This window comes from Schistocerca americana, unplaced genomic scaffold (genome assembly GCF_021461395.2).
Source record: "Schistocerca americana isolate TAMUIC-IGC-003095 unplaced genomic scaffold, iqSchAmer2.1 HiC_scaffold_117, whole genome shotgun sequence".
Classification (NCBI taxonomy): domain Eukaryota; kingdom Metazoa; phylum Arthropoda; class Insecta; order Orthoptera; family Acrididae; genus Schistocerca; species Schistocerca americana.
Window position 1 is genome coordinate 29,471 of NW_025725231.1, and position 16,303 is coordinate 45,773.

The 16,303-nt window shown below is 43.5% G+C and overlaps 1 protein-coding gene across 1 annotated transcript in view; it reads left to right on the forward strand.

The window, feature by feature from the left end:
- Positions 1 to 16,084, forward strand: part of LOC124562659 (speckle-type POZ protein-like) — a gene marked incomplete at its 5' end in the record, with an annotated part of 39,309 nt that extends 23,225 nt beyond the window's left edge. Inside the window, 2 exon segments of the mRNA XM_047130948.1 lie at positions 3,666 to 3,815; positions 15,549 to 16,084. Of these exon segments, the coding sequence (XP_046986904.1) occupies positions 3,666 to 3,815; positions 15,549 to 16,041 (643 nt within the window). The 3' untranslated portion in view covers positions 16,042 to 16,084.
- Positions 16,085 to 16,303: the final 219 nt, after the last annotated feature.

The following is a 16,303-nucleotide window of genomic DNA, read 5'->3' on the forward strand; positions in this document are numbered from 1 at the left end:
ACACCGCGGTTCCTGGTGTGTCCGCTGTGCCGTGCGTGTGATCATTGCTTGTACAGCCCTCTCGCAGTGTCCGGAGCAAGTATGGTGGGTCTGACACACCGGTGTCAATGTGTTCTTTTTTCCATTTCCAGGAGTGTATATAAAATTTATGTGTCTGCTTATTTTACTGATCATACCCATAGGCTCATTCATCCTTCCAGTAAGGTAGTGTTCAACATTCACCTGTTTCGTGTGAGTGCTCATTGGTGTCAAATACATCTATTGGCTGATGTTTCAATTCTGTAATAAAGTTTTTAATGGAAGCCAAATTTTTACTGTAGTTCCTTCGTAGTATGACAAATACGATAAAACGTTTTTCTCTGAATTTCCTTCACCGGTTATTTCAGAAGCATCTGTCATCATATTTACTATATGTTCCCCCCACAGCCTAGTCTGAAGCAATTTACCTACAAACACCATCTGATGGACATAATAGCATATTAAGTACATCTAAGAGTTACAGCATTTCTAATCTCTGTGTAATTGTTGTTTGGTATGTTAAGCTGCTGGTATGAGGAACTCAGGAGAAGCAGCGTGTAAACTGATTGTCTCACCGGTAAGTCATTTATCTTAGTGAATTAGTGGACCTGCTGTTGTCTTTGGCTGTATTTGTCCCATTATCTGTGGATGGGCAGATGACGTCTGGTCTCTGTGTGAATACACGTATCCAAGCAGTATACATCTGCATAGCGTGCCAGCCACTGTACACAGCAGGACAGCCACACAGCGAGCACAGCAACTACTGCCAGACACTCGTCACAATTGCGCAGACCACAGGTCCCCACTCAACCCCGCACAAGATGGTACCACCGTCTCTTTCATGTCCTGAGTTCTGTCACTACATAGTCATATATGTAAACAAATTAGAGGGGGTGGCGTTAGCGAAGTGTCATGATGAAAAAATATTTTAGTTTCTAAAAGCAGAGGTTGTGATGGTTAACAGTAAACTTATTGTTTTAATCGATGTCGCCATCTTTCTTTGGATTCTGAGAGGAAATGGCGTTCAATTTACAGATTTAATGTAAGGATTTTGAATCTTCATGTAATCATCTGCACTGACTGTGTAGATTATTTTCATACCAAATGTTTGCTCAGTGTAGTAGTATGGGGAATGTTTGCTAAGCTAAGTTCTTTTACAAAGTTACTGTATATATTAGCCCGCCCAGTTGGCTGTGTGGTCTAACACACGCCTTTTTGGGTAGGAAGGAGCGCCTGGTCCCCGGTACGAATCCGCCCGGCGGATCTGTGACGAGGTCCGGTAAACTGGTCAGTCTGTGGATGGTTTTTAGGCGGTTTTCCATCTGCCTCGGCGAATGCGGGCTGGTTTTTCTTATTCCGCCTCAGTTACACTATGTCAGTGATTGCTGTGCAAACAAGTTCTCCACGTACAAATACACCACCATGACTCTACCACGCAAACATAGGGGTTACACTCGGCTGGTGTGAGACGTTCCCTGGGGGGTGCACCAGGGCTCGAACCGCACAATAACCTTGGGTTCGGTGTGGGGTGGCGGAGGGCTGCAGTGGACTGCAGTAGTCGTCGTGGGGTTTTAGACCACTGCGGCTGTGGTGGGAATGGATCCTCTCCTTCGTTTGTAGGTCCCCAGTTAACATACAATACATTGCAATACAATACTGGATATATTGATGTAGTGGATAGAGTTTCTAGTTTCACTGTTGGTTAGATATCTTCCAAATTAATCCTGAAGGGAATGGAAGTGGAAGCAGGTTGATGGTGCATTGCTATACGAGTAACATACATGAACATAAATTTATGGGGTTTATCAGCAGCAGAAGAGAAGGGTAGAGTCTGTAGACAGTGAATCAGGTAAGACTGGAAAGATAACCTCCATCTAAGACTATGATGTAGAGTCTATCTTTAAGTATACAGTGCCTCAACAAGAACCGAAGTATCCAGAATGGCTGACGAAATGAAATGATTCTTCACAGGTTGAGACAGTACATAACATTTTTTCCGTGGTTGAAAAATCGGGTCAAATTTACACAGAATGTTTTGTGTTCGTTTGTGGCATATTATCGCACAAGATGCCTAGAATTCGTTGCTTCAACCTTAAACAACGTCGCCAGGGCAACATATACACAGTTAAGGGTGCTGCAACAAATATGACACCAGTGGCTCAGGACAGCAATCTCTTAGTGCTGGTAGTGAAGAATATCATCACAGGAATTATCTACCAACTGCTGTAATGGAAGCCATCAAACCTATGTTCAGAGACTTACAAATGAAAACTTATTGAAGAAATGTCTTCTTGGTGGTACCCAAAACCCAAATCAAAATTTTAAACAATGTGTATAGGAAAGAGTCATAAAAGCCATATTTTGCGGGAATAAATGCTATTGGTGTTTATGATCCAATTTCGTGTCCTAATGATGGAGCGAAAAGCAGGAAATACGTTTTAGAGAAATTGAGAATGAAGCCAGGAGGGAACTCCATGAAAGCTTTCTATGCAATGGACAGAGAGAGAGTGTAGTGAAACAGATAAATTATTTTTGGGGATGAGAGAAGAGTGTATCATAGAAATGTGAAAAGAAAGAAAATTGGTTTAGGAAAATTGAAAAGGACCTTCTTATGGAGGTGGGCAGCTGTAAATGAATAACAAATACAAGGAGAAACGTTAACTGCCACATCCCGCAAAACAAAGATTTCTGTACTTAGGTACATACAACATCCAAAATAAATATCCTATTACTTTCTAACCTGGTATGTTTAGTAAACACAAATTCTTTAGGGCAAAATTCTAGAGTTTTTCAAATCTATTAAAAATTATGGTAATAATTGAAATATTCAACTACAAAATTTGAATTGTTTCTAAAGACGAAGTTCAAAATGAAACACCTAATTAATTTTTTCATGAATTAAATACATTTTTTAGTTTCATACACCTATAACTGGTTTGTATGGCGTGCGAAATTCATCGAAGTATCTCTCATGCTTATGAAGGGAAGTGTACCTATAGCAATAAATGCAGCCAACAGTAAGTGAAAAAAATTATGAAATGTCACATATAAAATAAAATTATTTTGTTATGTTTTTGAACTTCCACTGTTAGGAGTGTGAATCTAGAACTTCTTGCTCGTGCTGACACATCTTCACGAATTTATTTGTAAAAGTATAGACAGTGAAAATTGAAGTGTCCTGTGGTGCCTCACCTGTTCCACGTCTGCCCATTTGACGTTCAACCCCCCCTTAACACACGAGCTACAAACACCATCTCATGACGGCAGCAACACATTAAGTGCATTGAAGGGGAACTGTCATTCCAGTTCCTTTGTGATTTATGCTGTTGTGCTTTGAAACTATGTCAACACATAGCGGTCATAAACACAATTGTTGAGCTTCGTACGAGCCTTATATTCATGCTTTATTTTGTACCAAATACTGTGTAATATTCTAGGCTACAGGTATGAGAAAATTAGGAGAAGCAGTGTGTAAACTGATTATCTGAATTCTGAGTGAGTCATCTTAGTGGGCTCGCTACTGTAGTTGCCAGTGTGTTTTCCATTATCTGTGTGTGGACAGTACCTCAGCAGTACGGTCTGTGGTAATCTGACCACTGTGGACTCAATGTGGAAACCCTTCTCGAAGCAGTGTTCCTTCTGTGCAGCACGCCGAGCGCTGGAGAGAGCAGGACCGGCCCCTCCTCGCAGCCGCACAGTGGCCACAGCGACGACGGCCGGAGCCCAGCCACAGCTGCGCCCCCCACCACTCCCCAGACGACTCCACAGCCTGATGACGCCGCCGTCTCTCTGCTGCGGTGAGTTCCGTCACTTCTTGTGCAGACTGTCCACAACTACAGCGCGACATGTTGGGGAGATAGCATAGTGTTAAAGTAAAGAAATGGAATGTCGCTGATTCCTGTTTTTCACAAAGCAGAAGTAATAGTACCCGTTTAAAGTTACTGCTTTTGTAAACTGCGACGTTCGACGAGGCAAGGATGCAAGGGATTCTCTGCACTCTTCCACAGGTTTGCAACTTGTCGTATTTTCAATTCCTAACAGAACTGAGCAGCTGAATGAAATTACTTGTTGTAAGATGCGATAATACTGAATACATCCCCAAAGATAGCAAATGTGTTGGTGTGTTAGAGGCAGTTTCCGTTTTCAGGGATGGTTTCCTATCTTATGAATTAATTCTGTAGCGGCTACATCTTGATTGTTGCTTATGGCTAGCAATCACCTTCCCTTCACTATTAGGATGCATCACCACACGACCAGGACTTTCTGAAACTTGCATTGTCTTGCATTTCCACGATTACTCTCCCCACACTGTAACGAGATATTCTCTCACAGGGTCTGTGGGAACGCCTGAGCCGTGTATGGCTCGTGTTTCATGCCATTTATTCCATGTCATCTTCTATTACAATACTCCCGCCTCGTTTACTTATTCTACTTACTAGCGTCACTACCTTCCTACCTTACTTGTCCGTGAGCGGCAGCAGCAGGCCTTTCGATACGTGCACTGTCGTACCATCTCTGGAGCGACCGACAGTATTTCCGTGTCGTCGTGTGTCTGGTAGTCAATGAGGGTGATCGGACCTGGAGCGGTTGGAGTTGCAACGCGGCAGAAGTGCAGTCGAAACGTAGGTGCAGTCAGATACTGAGCCTCAGGGAGGTCCGCGCAGCTAGTACCAGCGAGGGCTACCGTTGGTTGGGCGTTCGGTCGGTCACCTCATCGACGAGGTGTATTTTCTGTCGGTTCCTTCCTGTGCAGAGATGTCGGCTGTGTTCCCTCTACGTGGCTGGGTCCGAGCCTGCGTCTCTGGGACGTCGACCATCCGAAGAAAGTCGGCTGAGTTGGAGACGGACCAGCAATGCAGTCGGGACGCAGCAGCAGTGAAGTCCGGGAAGGAGCGCCAGTAGTCGCAGTCCGCTCGTGACGCAGGATGAACTGTTTGACGGACGGAGATTGGAGCGGGACGACCGCTGGTCGTCTCATCGGCCGACATATATTTGATCTTTTCACCGCTTCTGGGCCTCATCACTGGCTCATCTTGCTGGATGTGGTTCGGTTCCTTCTTGTACGGAACGTCTTGGCCAATGGGCAAGAGTTCCTCTGCATGATTGGGTCAGAGCCATTGTGCCAGGATCGCCGTGTCTCCCACTTCCCGACACACATCGGGTTCGGTCGGTTTGGAGCTGCAGTGAGCACCGGATAGGCAAGACTCGCCCGACCATTACTGATACACGTGGTTTGAGTGTCAATGACCTTGGTTGGCTGCTGGTCGGTCGTGTGGTCAGACGACGTGTTTCGTCACCGACTGTCCTTCGGTTTTGTGTGTGTGTGTGTCCTCCTGTGATATGTCCTAGTTGTTCATGAGTCATTCCCTTTACGAGTGTTCGAGTTTCTTGTGGCAGCGTTTCGTGCAACACTGTGTACCCTGTGTCAGTTCGACTGAGCAATGCGTTCCCCTAGGTAGTGTTATAGGCCCTTCGCTATTCCTTATCTACATAAACGGTTTTGGAGACAATCTGAGCAGCCGTCTTTGGTTGTTTGCAGATGACGCTGTCATTTATGGATTAATTAAGTCATCAGAAGATCAAAACAAACTGCAAAACGATTTAGAAAAGATATCTGAATGGTGCGAAAAGTGGCAGTTGACCCTAAATAACGAAAAGTGTGAGGTCATCCACATGAGTGCTAAAAGAAACTCGTTAAACTTCCGTTACACGATAAATCAGTCTAATCTAAAAGCCGTAAATTCAACTAAATACCTACGTATTACAGTAAAGAACAACTTAAATTGGAAGGAACACATATAAAATGTTGTGGGGAAGGATAACGAAAGACTGCGTTTTATTGGCAGGACACTTACAAAATGTAACAGACCTACTAAGGTGACTGTCTACATTACTCTTGTCCGTCTACTTTAAGAATACTGCTGCACGTTGTGGGATCCTTACCAGATAGGACTGACGGAGTACACTGAAAAAGTTCAAGGAAAGACAGCACGTTTTGCATTATCTCGAAATATGGGAGAGAGTGTCACAGAAATCATACACGACTTGGGCTGGAGATCATTAAAAGAAAGGCGAACGGAATCTTCTCACGAAATTCGAATCACCAACATTCTCCTCCGATGCGAAAATATTTTGTTGACACCAACCTACATAGGGAGGAACGATCACCAAGATAAAACAACGGAAATCAGAGGTCATACAGAAAGATATAGGTGTTCATTCTTCCCACGTGCTATGCGAGATTGGAATAATGAATTGTGAAGGTGGTTCGATGAACCCTCAGCCAGGCACTTAAATATGATTTGCAGAGTATCGATGTAGATGTAGAAGTTCTGTAATGCTGTCTGCTTACTGCAGTAGCCAGTTGATCGGCTAAGACAGAGCAGCGAGTGAATGTTTTCTTACCGAGTTGATGCGGTCCCCCACGACGTGTAGTTCTACAGCCGTTGCGATGTTCATATATGTCAGTAGTTATTGTGCCTGGGCCTATTAACACAACAATATTTGAAGACGAGTGTTAATGGTCTCTTCGCCTCGTTGGCAATTTCGTTGTAGTGTTTTTGGTCCGGTGACCGAAATCAGGTGCCTGCTTCTTCGGCTGACTGTCGGTTGGGTTGCCTTCCGATTTAGAGACTGTTGGTCAGGCTGCCTTTCTCGCCTAAACGGGAATTAGTGTTACGATCCCAGGCTAACCGTTGGAAACTTCTGAGGGCCGTTCCTTGTGTGCTACATAGTAATTTCCCTGTTTGGCTTTTAGTTATTTTGTTGATGTGCGGCCTTTAGCTGAGTTTTAATATTTCTTAAATTAATTTCCTTGTTTTGCCCTTTTGCATGAAATGTTTTCAGAAAAAGCTTTGTGCCTTTTAAACTGAAACTCTTCTCTAGGCCTTTAGCCGTTGAACAATTTGTTTGATATGTGGCCTTCAGCCAAATATCAATATCACCTAAAATTAATGTTCTTACCTTGTCCTTAAGGCATGGGATTGTTATTTTTGTATAGGGGCCTTCAGCCTAATTTTGTATGAAAATTTTTAAGATACAGCCATCTGTCTTTCAAAATTCAAACTCTTCTTTCTAGGGCTTAAGCCATTACATTATTTACTGGTGTGCTTCCTTCAGCCAAGTTTCAATATCTCTTAAATTAATGTTCTTGTCTTGCCCTTTTGCATGAAATATTTTAAGATAGCTCCTTCTGCCTTTTGATGGTAACTCTCCCTATGGTTTTGTATGCAGCTTCCAGCCAAGTTCCATTTAAATTAAATTGCTAAGACCTTCAGCCTCTTTCGGTTGAGGATTTAGAAAATATTTTAGGGTGAAACCTCCAGAAGAACCTTGTCGTGACACCATCTGCATTGAGAAAATATTCTGGACAAGTTACCCTTTTGGATCCCTGGGAATGGACTGTCAAGGTAGAAGTGACCGTAGAATAAGTTACAGAGGGATAACATTCTATGACTTGGAGCTTTGAATTCCTAAGTTTGGTTGTAGTTGGAAAACTAGGGAGTCTAAAAACGGAACTGCAAAGACCCAGTGTAGATACAGTGGGGGTCATTGATGTGAAATAAAAGAAAGCAAAGGATTTGTCATAAGACACATTGGGGTAATATCAACAGCAAATTGTATAATGGGATTCGTCATAAATAGGAAAGCAGGAGAGTGTGTGGGCTACTGTGAACTGCTCAATGACAGAGTTTTTCTCACCAGATTCGATATCAAAAATGGTTCAAATGGCTCTGAGCACTATGGGACTTAACATCTGAGGTCATCAGTCCCCTAGAACTTAGAACTACTTAAACGTAACTAACCTAAGGACATCACACACATCCATGCCCGAGGCAGGATTCGAACCTGATACCGTAGCGGTTGCGCGGTTCCTGACTGAAGCGCCTAGAACCCCTCGGCCACACCGGATGGCGATTCGACATCAAACGAACACCGACAACAGTAGTTCAGGTACAGATGGCAACGACACAAGAAAAGGAGAAAAGAGAGGAAGCATGGAATTGAAATGCGATTATAGAGGAAAGAAAAGAAGAAATTGTCGTGGGGATTATGGGTTTGGCACAGTGATGAGAGAGGTAAAAGTCTAGTTGAATTATGCAGTCAAACTGAAATGGTAATAACGAATACTCTGTTCAGGAATCATGTGAGGAAAAATATGCTTGGAAAATACCCAGGGACACTGAAGGATTCGAGCTGGATTACTTCATGGTCAGACAGAGATTACGACATCAGATATTGGAACGTAAGGTGTACCCAGATGTACACAAAGATTTAATAATTATGAAGAGTAGAGTGACGTTTAACAGAATCGTCCAGAAGAATCAGCATAGAAGGATGTAGCATCATGCAGTAATGAGAAATGATGAGATGTGCTTGAAGTTAATGAACGATGTGTAAACGGCGGTAAGGAATATCACAGTAGGCTATTCAATTGAAGAGGAGTGGACATCTCTAGAACGTAAAATTACAGTTGGTGGACAGATAAACACAGATAAAGGGAAGCTAACTTCGAAGAAATCTTGAGTAACTGTAGAAAGACTGCAACTGATCAACAAAATAAGAAAGCATGTAAATGTTCAGAGGAAGACAGGAATACAGCTACATTCACTGAGGTGGCAAGGGTCATGGGATACCTCCTAATGTCATGTCAGACCTCCTTGTGCGTAACCTGGAGCAACAACTCGAGGTGGTGGGGACCCAAGAAGTCATTGGAAGTTCCCTGTAAAAATATATTGCCAGGCTGCCTCTATAGCCATCCACAACTACGAAAGTGTTCCTGCTGCAAGATTTTGTACAAGAACTGACCTCTCTATTATGTCCAATAAATCATCGGTGGGATTCATGATGCGCAATCCGGGTGGCCAAATCATTTACACCAGTTGTCCACAATGTTCCTCAAATCAATCGTGGACAGTTGTTGCCCACGGACATTATACCGTTGTTTGAGAAAATTGAGTCAACAAATGGCTGAAAACGGTCTCCAAGTAGCCAAACATAACCATTTCCAGTCAATGATTCTTTCAGTTGGACGAGAGGACCCAGCCCTTTCCACGTAAGCACAGAGCATGCCATTACAGAGCCAACACCATTTTGCACAGTCCCTCTTTGGCAAGTTGGGTCCATAGCTTCGTGGGGTCTACGCCACACTTGAACATTACAATCAGCTCTCACCAACTGAATCCGAGGCTTATATGACCAGGCCACGCTTTTCCAGTCGTCTAGCATTCAACCATTATGGTCACGAGACCAGGAAAGGAATGCGGGTGGTAACATACTGATAGTGAAGTCACTCGCATTGGTCATCTGTTGCCACAGCACTTAACGGCAAATTTGGCGCACTGTCCTAGTGGATACGTTCGTCGTATATTCTACATTGATTTCTGTGGTTATTTCACACAGTATTGCTTGTCTCTCAGCACCGACCACTACATGCACAAGCCACTGCTTTTGGTCGTTACATGAAGGCCGTCAGCCACAGTATTGACTGTGATGAGAGATAATGCCTGATATTTAGTATTCTTGGGACACTCTTGACACTGTCTATCTTGGAATATTGAATTCCCTAACGATTTCCGATATGGCATGTCCTATGCATCTACCTCCAACTTCTATTTGGTGTTGAAAGTTAATCCCCACTGTGTGGCCATAATCACGACGGAAACCCGTTCACACGAATCACCTCAGTACATATGACAGCTCTGCCAATGCACTGCACATTTGTACCTTGTGTGTGTGACACTGCCGCTGTCTGTATATGTGCACACCACTATTGAATGGCTTGTCACCTCAGTGTAGGCCATTTAGAAATGACACATGTGGGACGTGCCGCGTAGACTAGGTGAAACAACTGCAGAAAAATTGTGAAAAAACTAAAAAGAAACACTCTTTTGCAGGACTGATAAATAATATAGAAAAATCAAAATTACAAACACCATGGGAATTCCACTGCCAGCCTCAGAAGACAGAGCACATAGGTGGAAAGATTACACTGAGAGCCTCTACGAATAGGGACCTTGTTCGATGATTTGATAGAGGAAGGAATATGTGTCGACAGGGAAGATATACAGGATCTACTATTAGAGCCAGTAGTTTAAAGAACTCTGGATGATTTGACAACAAATAAAACTGACAGGGTACCTAGCGCTTCATCAGGACTACTAAGTTCATTGGGTAAAGTGGAAACCAAACGACAATTCAAGTTGGAGAGTAGAATCTGTGAGTTGGCGACATACCATCACTCTTTTACAAAAATATCATCCACATATTTCCCAAGATAGCAAGGGCAGATAAGTGTGAGGACTAGTGCGCAATCACCTTTCTTACTCATGCATCCAAGCTGCCGACGAGAATGATATACAAAAAAGGTGAAAAGAAAACTGAGAAACTATCAGATGACGGTCAGTTTGACTTTAGGAGAAGTAAAGGCACCAGACACGGTGTTCGAAAGTTGTACGTTATAATGGAAGCAAGTAAAAAGTTTTTTGACCTAGAAAAAGCGTTCGACATTGTATAACTCTGCAAGATCTTCGAAAGTCTTATATAAATATGATTAAGTTACAGGGAAGGACAGGTAGGTTACAACATGTACAAGAACCAAGAGGGAACAGTGAGACTGGAAGATAAATAACAAAGCGCTCAGATTAAGTGTGTAAGACAGGAGCAGTCTTTTGTCCCTGCTATTCCATCTACGCATTCAAGAAGCTGTGATGGAAATTTAATAAAAGTTCAAGGGTGGAATCAAAATTCGCGGTGAAAGGATGCCAATGAAAAAATTGGTTGATGACATTGCTATCCTCAGCGAAAGTGAAGAGTTACAGGATCTGTTGATTGAATGGAGAGTCTGGTGAGCAAGGAATGTGAATTGAGAATGAATCACTAAAAGAAAATTCTACTGAGAAATAGCAGATGTCAGAAAACTTAGCACTTAAATTGGTGGTCATGAAGTAGCCGATATTAAGAAATTCTGGAACCAAAATAACCCTTGATATACAAAGCCAGAAGGGCATGAGAAGCGTAGTAGCAAAGGCAATATGGGTACAACTAGCCAACATAATTCTGCTGCTATGAAACATTTATGTTTGGATTACTACTTCGTATGATATTGAACGGTGGACAGTGGCAAAAAAAAAACGGAACTGAGGAGACTAGGAGCGTGTGAAATCTGGTGCTAGAGAAAAGTGTTGAAAATTAGGTGGACTTGTCAGATATGGAATGAGGGGGTACTCTCCAGAATCAGCGTCATACGGAAGCACTGGCAAGACGAAGGAGATGTATAGCGTAAAGACTGAAGGGAAAGACAGAGATTGAAATACATCCAACAATTAATTGAGTGTGTAGGGTGTAAGTGCTACTTTCAGATGAAGGTTGGTGCAAGAGAGGAATTCGTGGCAGGCCACATCAAACCGAGTCGAAAACTACTGGCTAAAATAATCTTATTTGACAGATTAATAGAATGTATCTGTACTTAATTGTCTTTACTTCATAAAGGAAGTGCTACATATTATTCCTGAGCGTGCAACACGCAGTTCGTAGTATCAAAATTTAGGTGTTTATGTCACATGTAAATAACATGGCCCGTTTCTCAGTAGACATTCAGTTTCATCGACGTTATATGGACACCTATTAGAGAAAATTAATAAAGGGTTTGTTAAAGTTTCATCTCTATCAAGGCTTTTATTCTGCTGAGGGAACTTTGAGTAATGGGTGTGAAATTATATGGAGAAATGAGAACCCAATATTCCTCAACGTTGGGCGCTTCAGTCTCCAGCGAAGCCAGCTTCTAACTCATCCCAGAGCAATTGCATTGGATTTAGCTCGGAATTCTGGACGGGCAGTACATTCATATAATGCTGTTGTCCAAAAATTCTTGGCTGACAGGTAATGATTTATGATAAGAAGCACTGTCTTGCTAACGCAAACAATGTTGATCTACAGTGTGCAGTACACAAAGCTGGGAAACGTGCTTGCAATGCTGTCGAATTTAGTGTTCTCTTAAGCTCAACAGAGGAATGATACCATAACCATGGAAATATGCCGGTAATTTAACGCCATCTCCTCTCTCCTTCACTTCTGACGTTACACAAGATGGCAGGTAACAGTTATCAGCCAAAAACAGAGCCTTCCATCGGATTGCCACAGGTGGTTCATCTGTGCAGACCATTCGTTTCCATTCATCCACTGTCCAGTGGCGTCACGTTTTTCACCAATTTAAGTGTTGCGTAGCACTGACTGCAGAAATGTGTGCCTCATTGGGGGGGGGGGGGGGGAGGGGGTTCTCAACCATTTTACAACATTCTTTTTACCTCCCTATGCACAGTCGTTGTGCTGGCTGCAGTGCTTGATGCGATTTTTTACAGCGACCCTCCATAAAGCTTCATGGTTCCTGTCCATCAGTACATGCCTCTTCTACCTTTTGCTATGGTTGTTGCTCTGCATTTCCACTCACAACAGCGTCTCCAAAAGTCGCCTAGGGCTACTGTGTAAGGGTCGAAACATTCCTGGTACATTTGTTACTCAGGTGACATCCAGTGTCTAGTGCACATTCAAAGTCCCTAACCCCCCTGATGGACCCATTCTGCTATTTCTGGTTCTGTACTGACGACACAAGTCTCTCTGCCTCCTTTTATACTAGCGGATCGGCCTCTCATTACACTTGTTGGTCAGACACACATTACATAGAGGTGTCTAGATACTTTTGATCTGAGAGTGTAGCGTATCTCGCAGCCTATCCCAGATGTTATTCGATCTGTATGTTGAGCAAGCTGTAAAGGAAACAAGAGAAAAATTTGCATTAGGAATTAGAAGCCATGGACAAGAAACAAAAACTTTGACGTTTACCAATGACATTGTAATTCAATCACAGACAGCAAAGGGCCTGGAAGAGCAGTTGAATGGAATGGATAGTGTCTTGAGAGGGGGATATAAGATGAACATCAGTAAAAGCGAAACGAGGATAAAGGAATGCAGTCAAATCGGGTGATGCCGAGGGAATTAAATTAGGAAATGAGACACTTGAAGTAGTAAACGAGTAAAGCTATTTGGGAAGCAAAATAACTGATCTTGGTCGAAGGAGAGAGGATATAAAATGTATACTGGCAATGGCAGGGAAAGTGTTTCTGAAGAAGAGAAATTAGCTAACATCGAGTATAGATTTACGTGTCAGGAAGTCTTTTCTGAAAGTTTTTGTATCGAGTGTAGCCCTCTATAGAAGTGATAGATGGACAAGAAACGATGTAAACAAGAAGGGAATAGAGGAGAAATGCAGTGCTACAGAAGAATGTTGAAGATTAGATGGGTAGATCAGGTAACTAATGAAGAGATACTGAACAGAATTGGAGAGGAGAAGAATTTGTGGTACAAGAAGGGATCGGTTGGTAGGGCATGTTCAGAGGCATCAAGGGAGTACCAACTTAGTACTGGAGGGCAGCGTGGAGGATAAATGTCGTAGAACGAGACCAAAAGATGAATACACAAAGCAAATTCAGAAGGATGTAGGTTGCAGAAGTTACTTGTCGTTGAAGAAGCTTGCACAGGCTAGAGTAGTATGGAGAACAGCATCAGAGCTGTCTCTGGACAGAAGACCACAACAACAACAGCAATATACCTAAATGCTGTCAGGTCTTTAGTGTTATAAGAACGTTCCGGTGTCATAGTGATTAAAATTCTTCTGGGTATTATGCCGCGTCATTGCTAAAAACTAACAACAATAATAAACTAAAACCGACGTTTCGGTCCAATCACTAGGTCTTTAGTATGTTTACGAAGCCAACATGCAGCTCGGCTAGTAATTTGAATGGTATAAAAAGCGCGTGAAATTTAATGTACCGTGGTGTCCAAAATTAAAGCAACAAATGGAAATTTTGCAAAGTTGCGTGTATTTTGCGATAAAATAGTACAAACAGGTGATAGTAAAATAGAAACTATGTAATATATAAAAACATAAACAGCTACGAAATGCACAAAGGTAGATAGAAATGTTCTTCTTTTTTAAAAAAACTTAACCGATTTGCACGCACAATTCGACAACTGGTTAATGTGTTCAGCATCGGATGTGACCACCTCTGACTCATACAAGCCTGGCAGTGACAGGGATAGCTGTGAATGATGTCATCGATCTCATGTGGAGGCAATTACACTATTCTTCCTGCAGAGCTACTCGCAAGTCTTATAGAATTCCCAGAATGAGATTTTCACTCTGCAGCGGAGTGTGCGCTGATATGAAGCTTCCTGGCAGATTAAAACTGTGTGCCGGACCGAGACTCGAACTCGGGACCTTTGCCTGGTAGAGCACTTGCCCGCGAAAGGCAAAGGTCCCGAGTTCGAGTCTCGGTCCGGCACACAGTTTTAATCTGCCAGGAAGTTTCTTATAGAATTGTTGGTGGATGCTCATGTGATGCAACCCATCTCCCTAGTGTGTCCCAGGCATGCTCTATAGGATTCAAATTGGGAGATCGAGCGAACCACCGCATATGTGCAATATCATCAATTCCCAAGAAAACGTCAATCACTTGACGTCTATGAGGCTTAGCATTATCGTCCACCAATACGAAGTCTACGCCAGAGCACCTCGCAAAAACCGCATATGAGGTCCCAAGATCTCGTCGCGATACCTGACAGGAGCTAAACCTAGCCGATTGACCCATACAATGTCATGAAGAGGTGTTCGAGTGGTCAATATAATCTGTGGCCACACCATCAGGGGTCCTCCTCGATGTCAGTCTCTTACAAAGCTGTTAGGTGTCCGAAATCGTGTTCCGCATTCCCTCCATATGCAAATCCGTCGAGAATCACTCTCCAGACTATATTGGAACTCACCTGTGGAAAGGACATGAAACCTTTGCTCGGCCATCTAGGTGGCATGTTGACGACTTTAACATTTCTTTCTGTGAAGATGTGTCAGAGGTGCATATACAACAGGTCTCTGACAATAAAGGCCACTCTGCTGATGCCTTCTGTATAACGTCTACCTCGATACAACACACCCAGTGCATGCTGCGAGGTTAGATGGCAGTTTCCATGCAGTAGCAAGGCGGTGCTGTGATGCCCTTTTAGCCAGATAGCGGTCCTCCCTTTCTGGTATCACACGTGTTGGGTCCTGCCCATGTCTTTGAGATACATTTTTTTGTCTCTACAAACTGTCCCCACATCTGAGAAACAACAGAGCGCAGGGAGCCTGGTAGGCGTCTTCTCTGTACCATACTCCACCGTCTGTAACTCTGTCTACAGCGATTGTGGATGTGGGACTACCCAGCAAACACTACCCCATTTTGTTGTTCAGTGACTGGAATGCCAGCTACCATGCAGAACACCATGGTTCAGGCATCTGCTGACAGTTGGCATGATAACATTGAGAATTAGACACACGATGGGGAAATCGCAGTTTGTTGCTTTAATTTTGGACACCAGTCTATTGTGGTAAACTTCTTGGAGAGATGAGTTGTTGGAACTCATCACAGTTCTGCGATAGTGTTTCGTCCTCAGACGTGTGTGTTGGGAGCAATTTTGTAAGTATCTTTCTTTTGTTGTAGGGATCTTTCCGGTGAAGAGAAGGGCGAGATGCTGATCGTGGCAGCTAAGGAGGGGTCAGTGAGCAAGGTGCGAACTTTGGTGGCAGTGGGGGCGGACGTAGAGGCGAAGGATGACGACAAGCGGACAGCACTGCACTGGGCAGCAACCAGGGGACACGTGGAGGTGGTGAGGCGTCTGCTGGAGGATGGAGCAGATGTCAACGCCAGGGACCGCTGGCAGAACACACCTCTGCACCTGGCTGCATGGATAGGAAATGCGGCTGTGGTGCGTCTGCTGGCAGCATCCTCTGCCGACCCCAACGCCAGGGATAGCACTGGGCACACACCACTGCATGATGCAGCACGGCGTGGACACGCAGATGCGGCGACTGCGCTACTGGAGGCAGGGGCCGACAGGGAAGTCAGGAATGACGTTGGGGACACGCCGCTGGCCCTAGCCGAGCGGATCGACCACCAGCGGCTCACATACATCCTAGGATCAAGTTCAATCTAATGCAAACTAATCTGGAGTAAAATGAATAAAGCTTTCTATGCGACCTCTGCTACTTTTAAGGTAAAGAATTAAGAAAATCCTGCAGTCTTGCTTTGCACCCATATTTACATGGTACATACAACGACCCCAGTACCATTACAACAAGAATGCTTATAGACTACTACAGGTAAAAGGAGGGGCACTCCTTTTGCCGAAAATTCAAAAGAAATTGAATAATTCTCGATTACTAATAAACACCAGGTTTCTACAGTAATTTATTAGT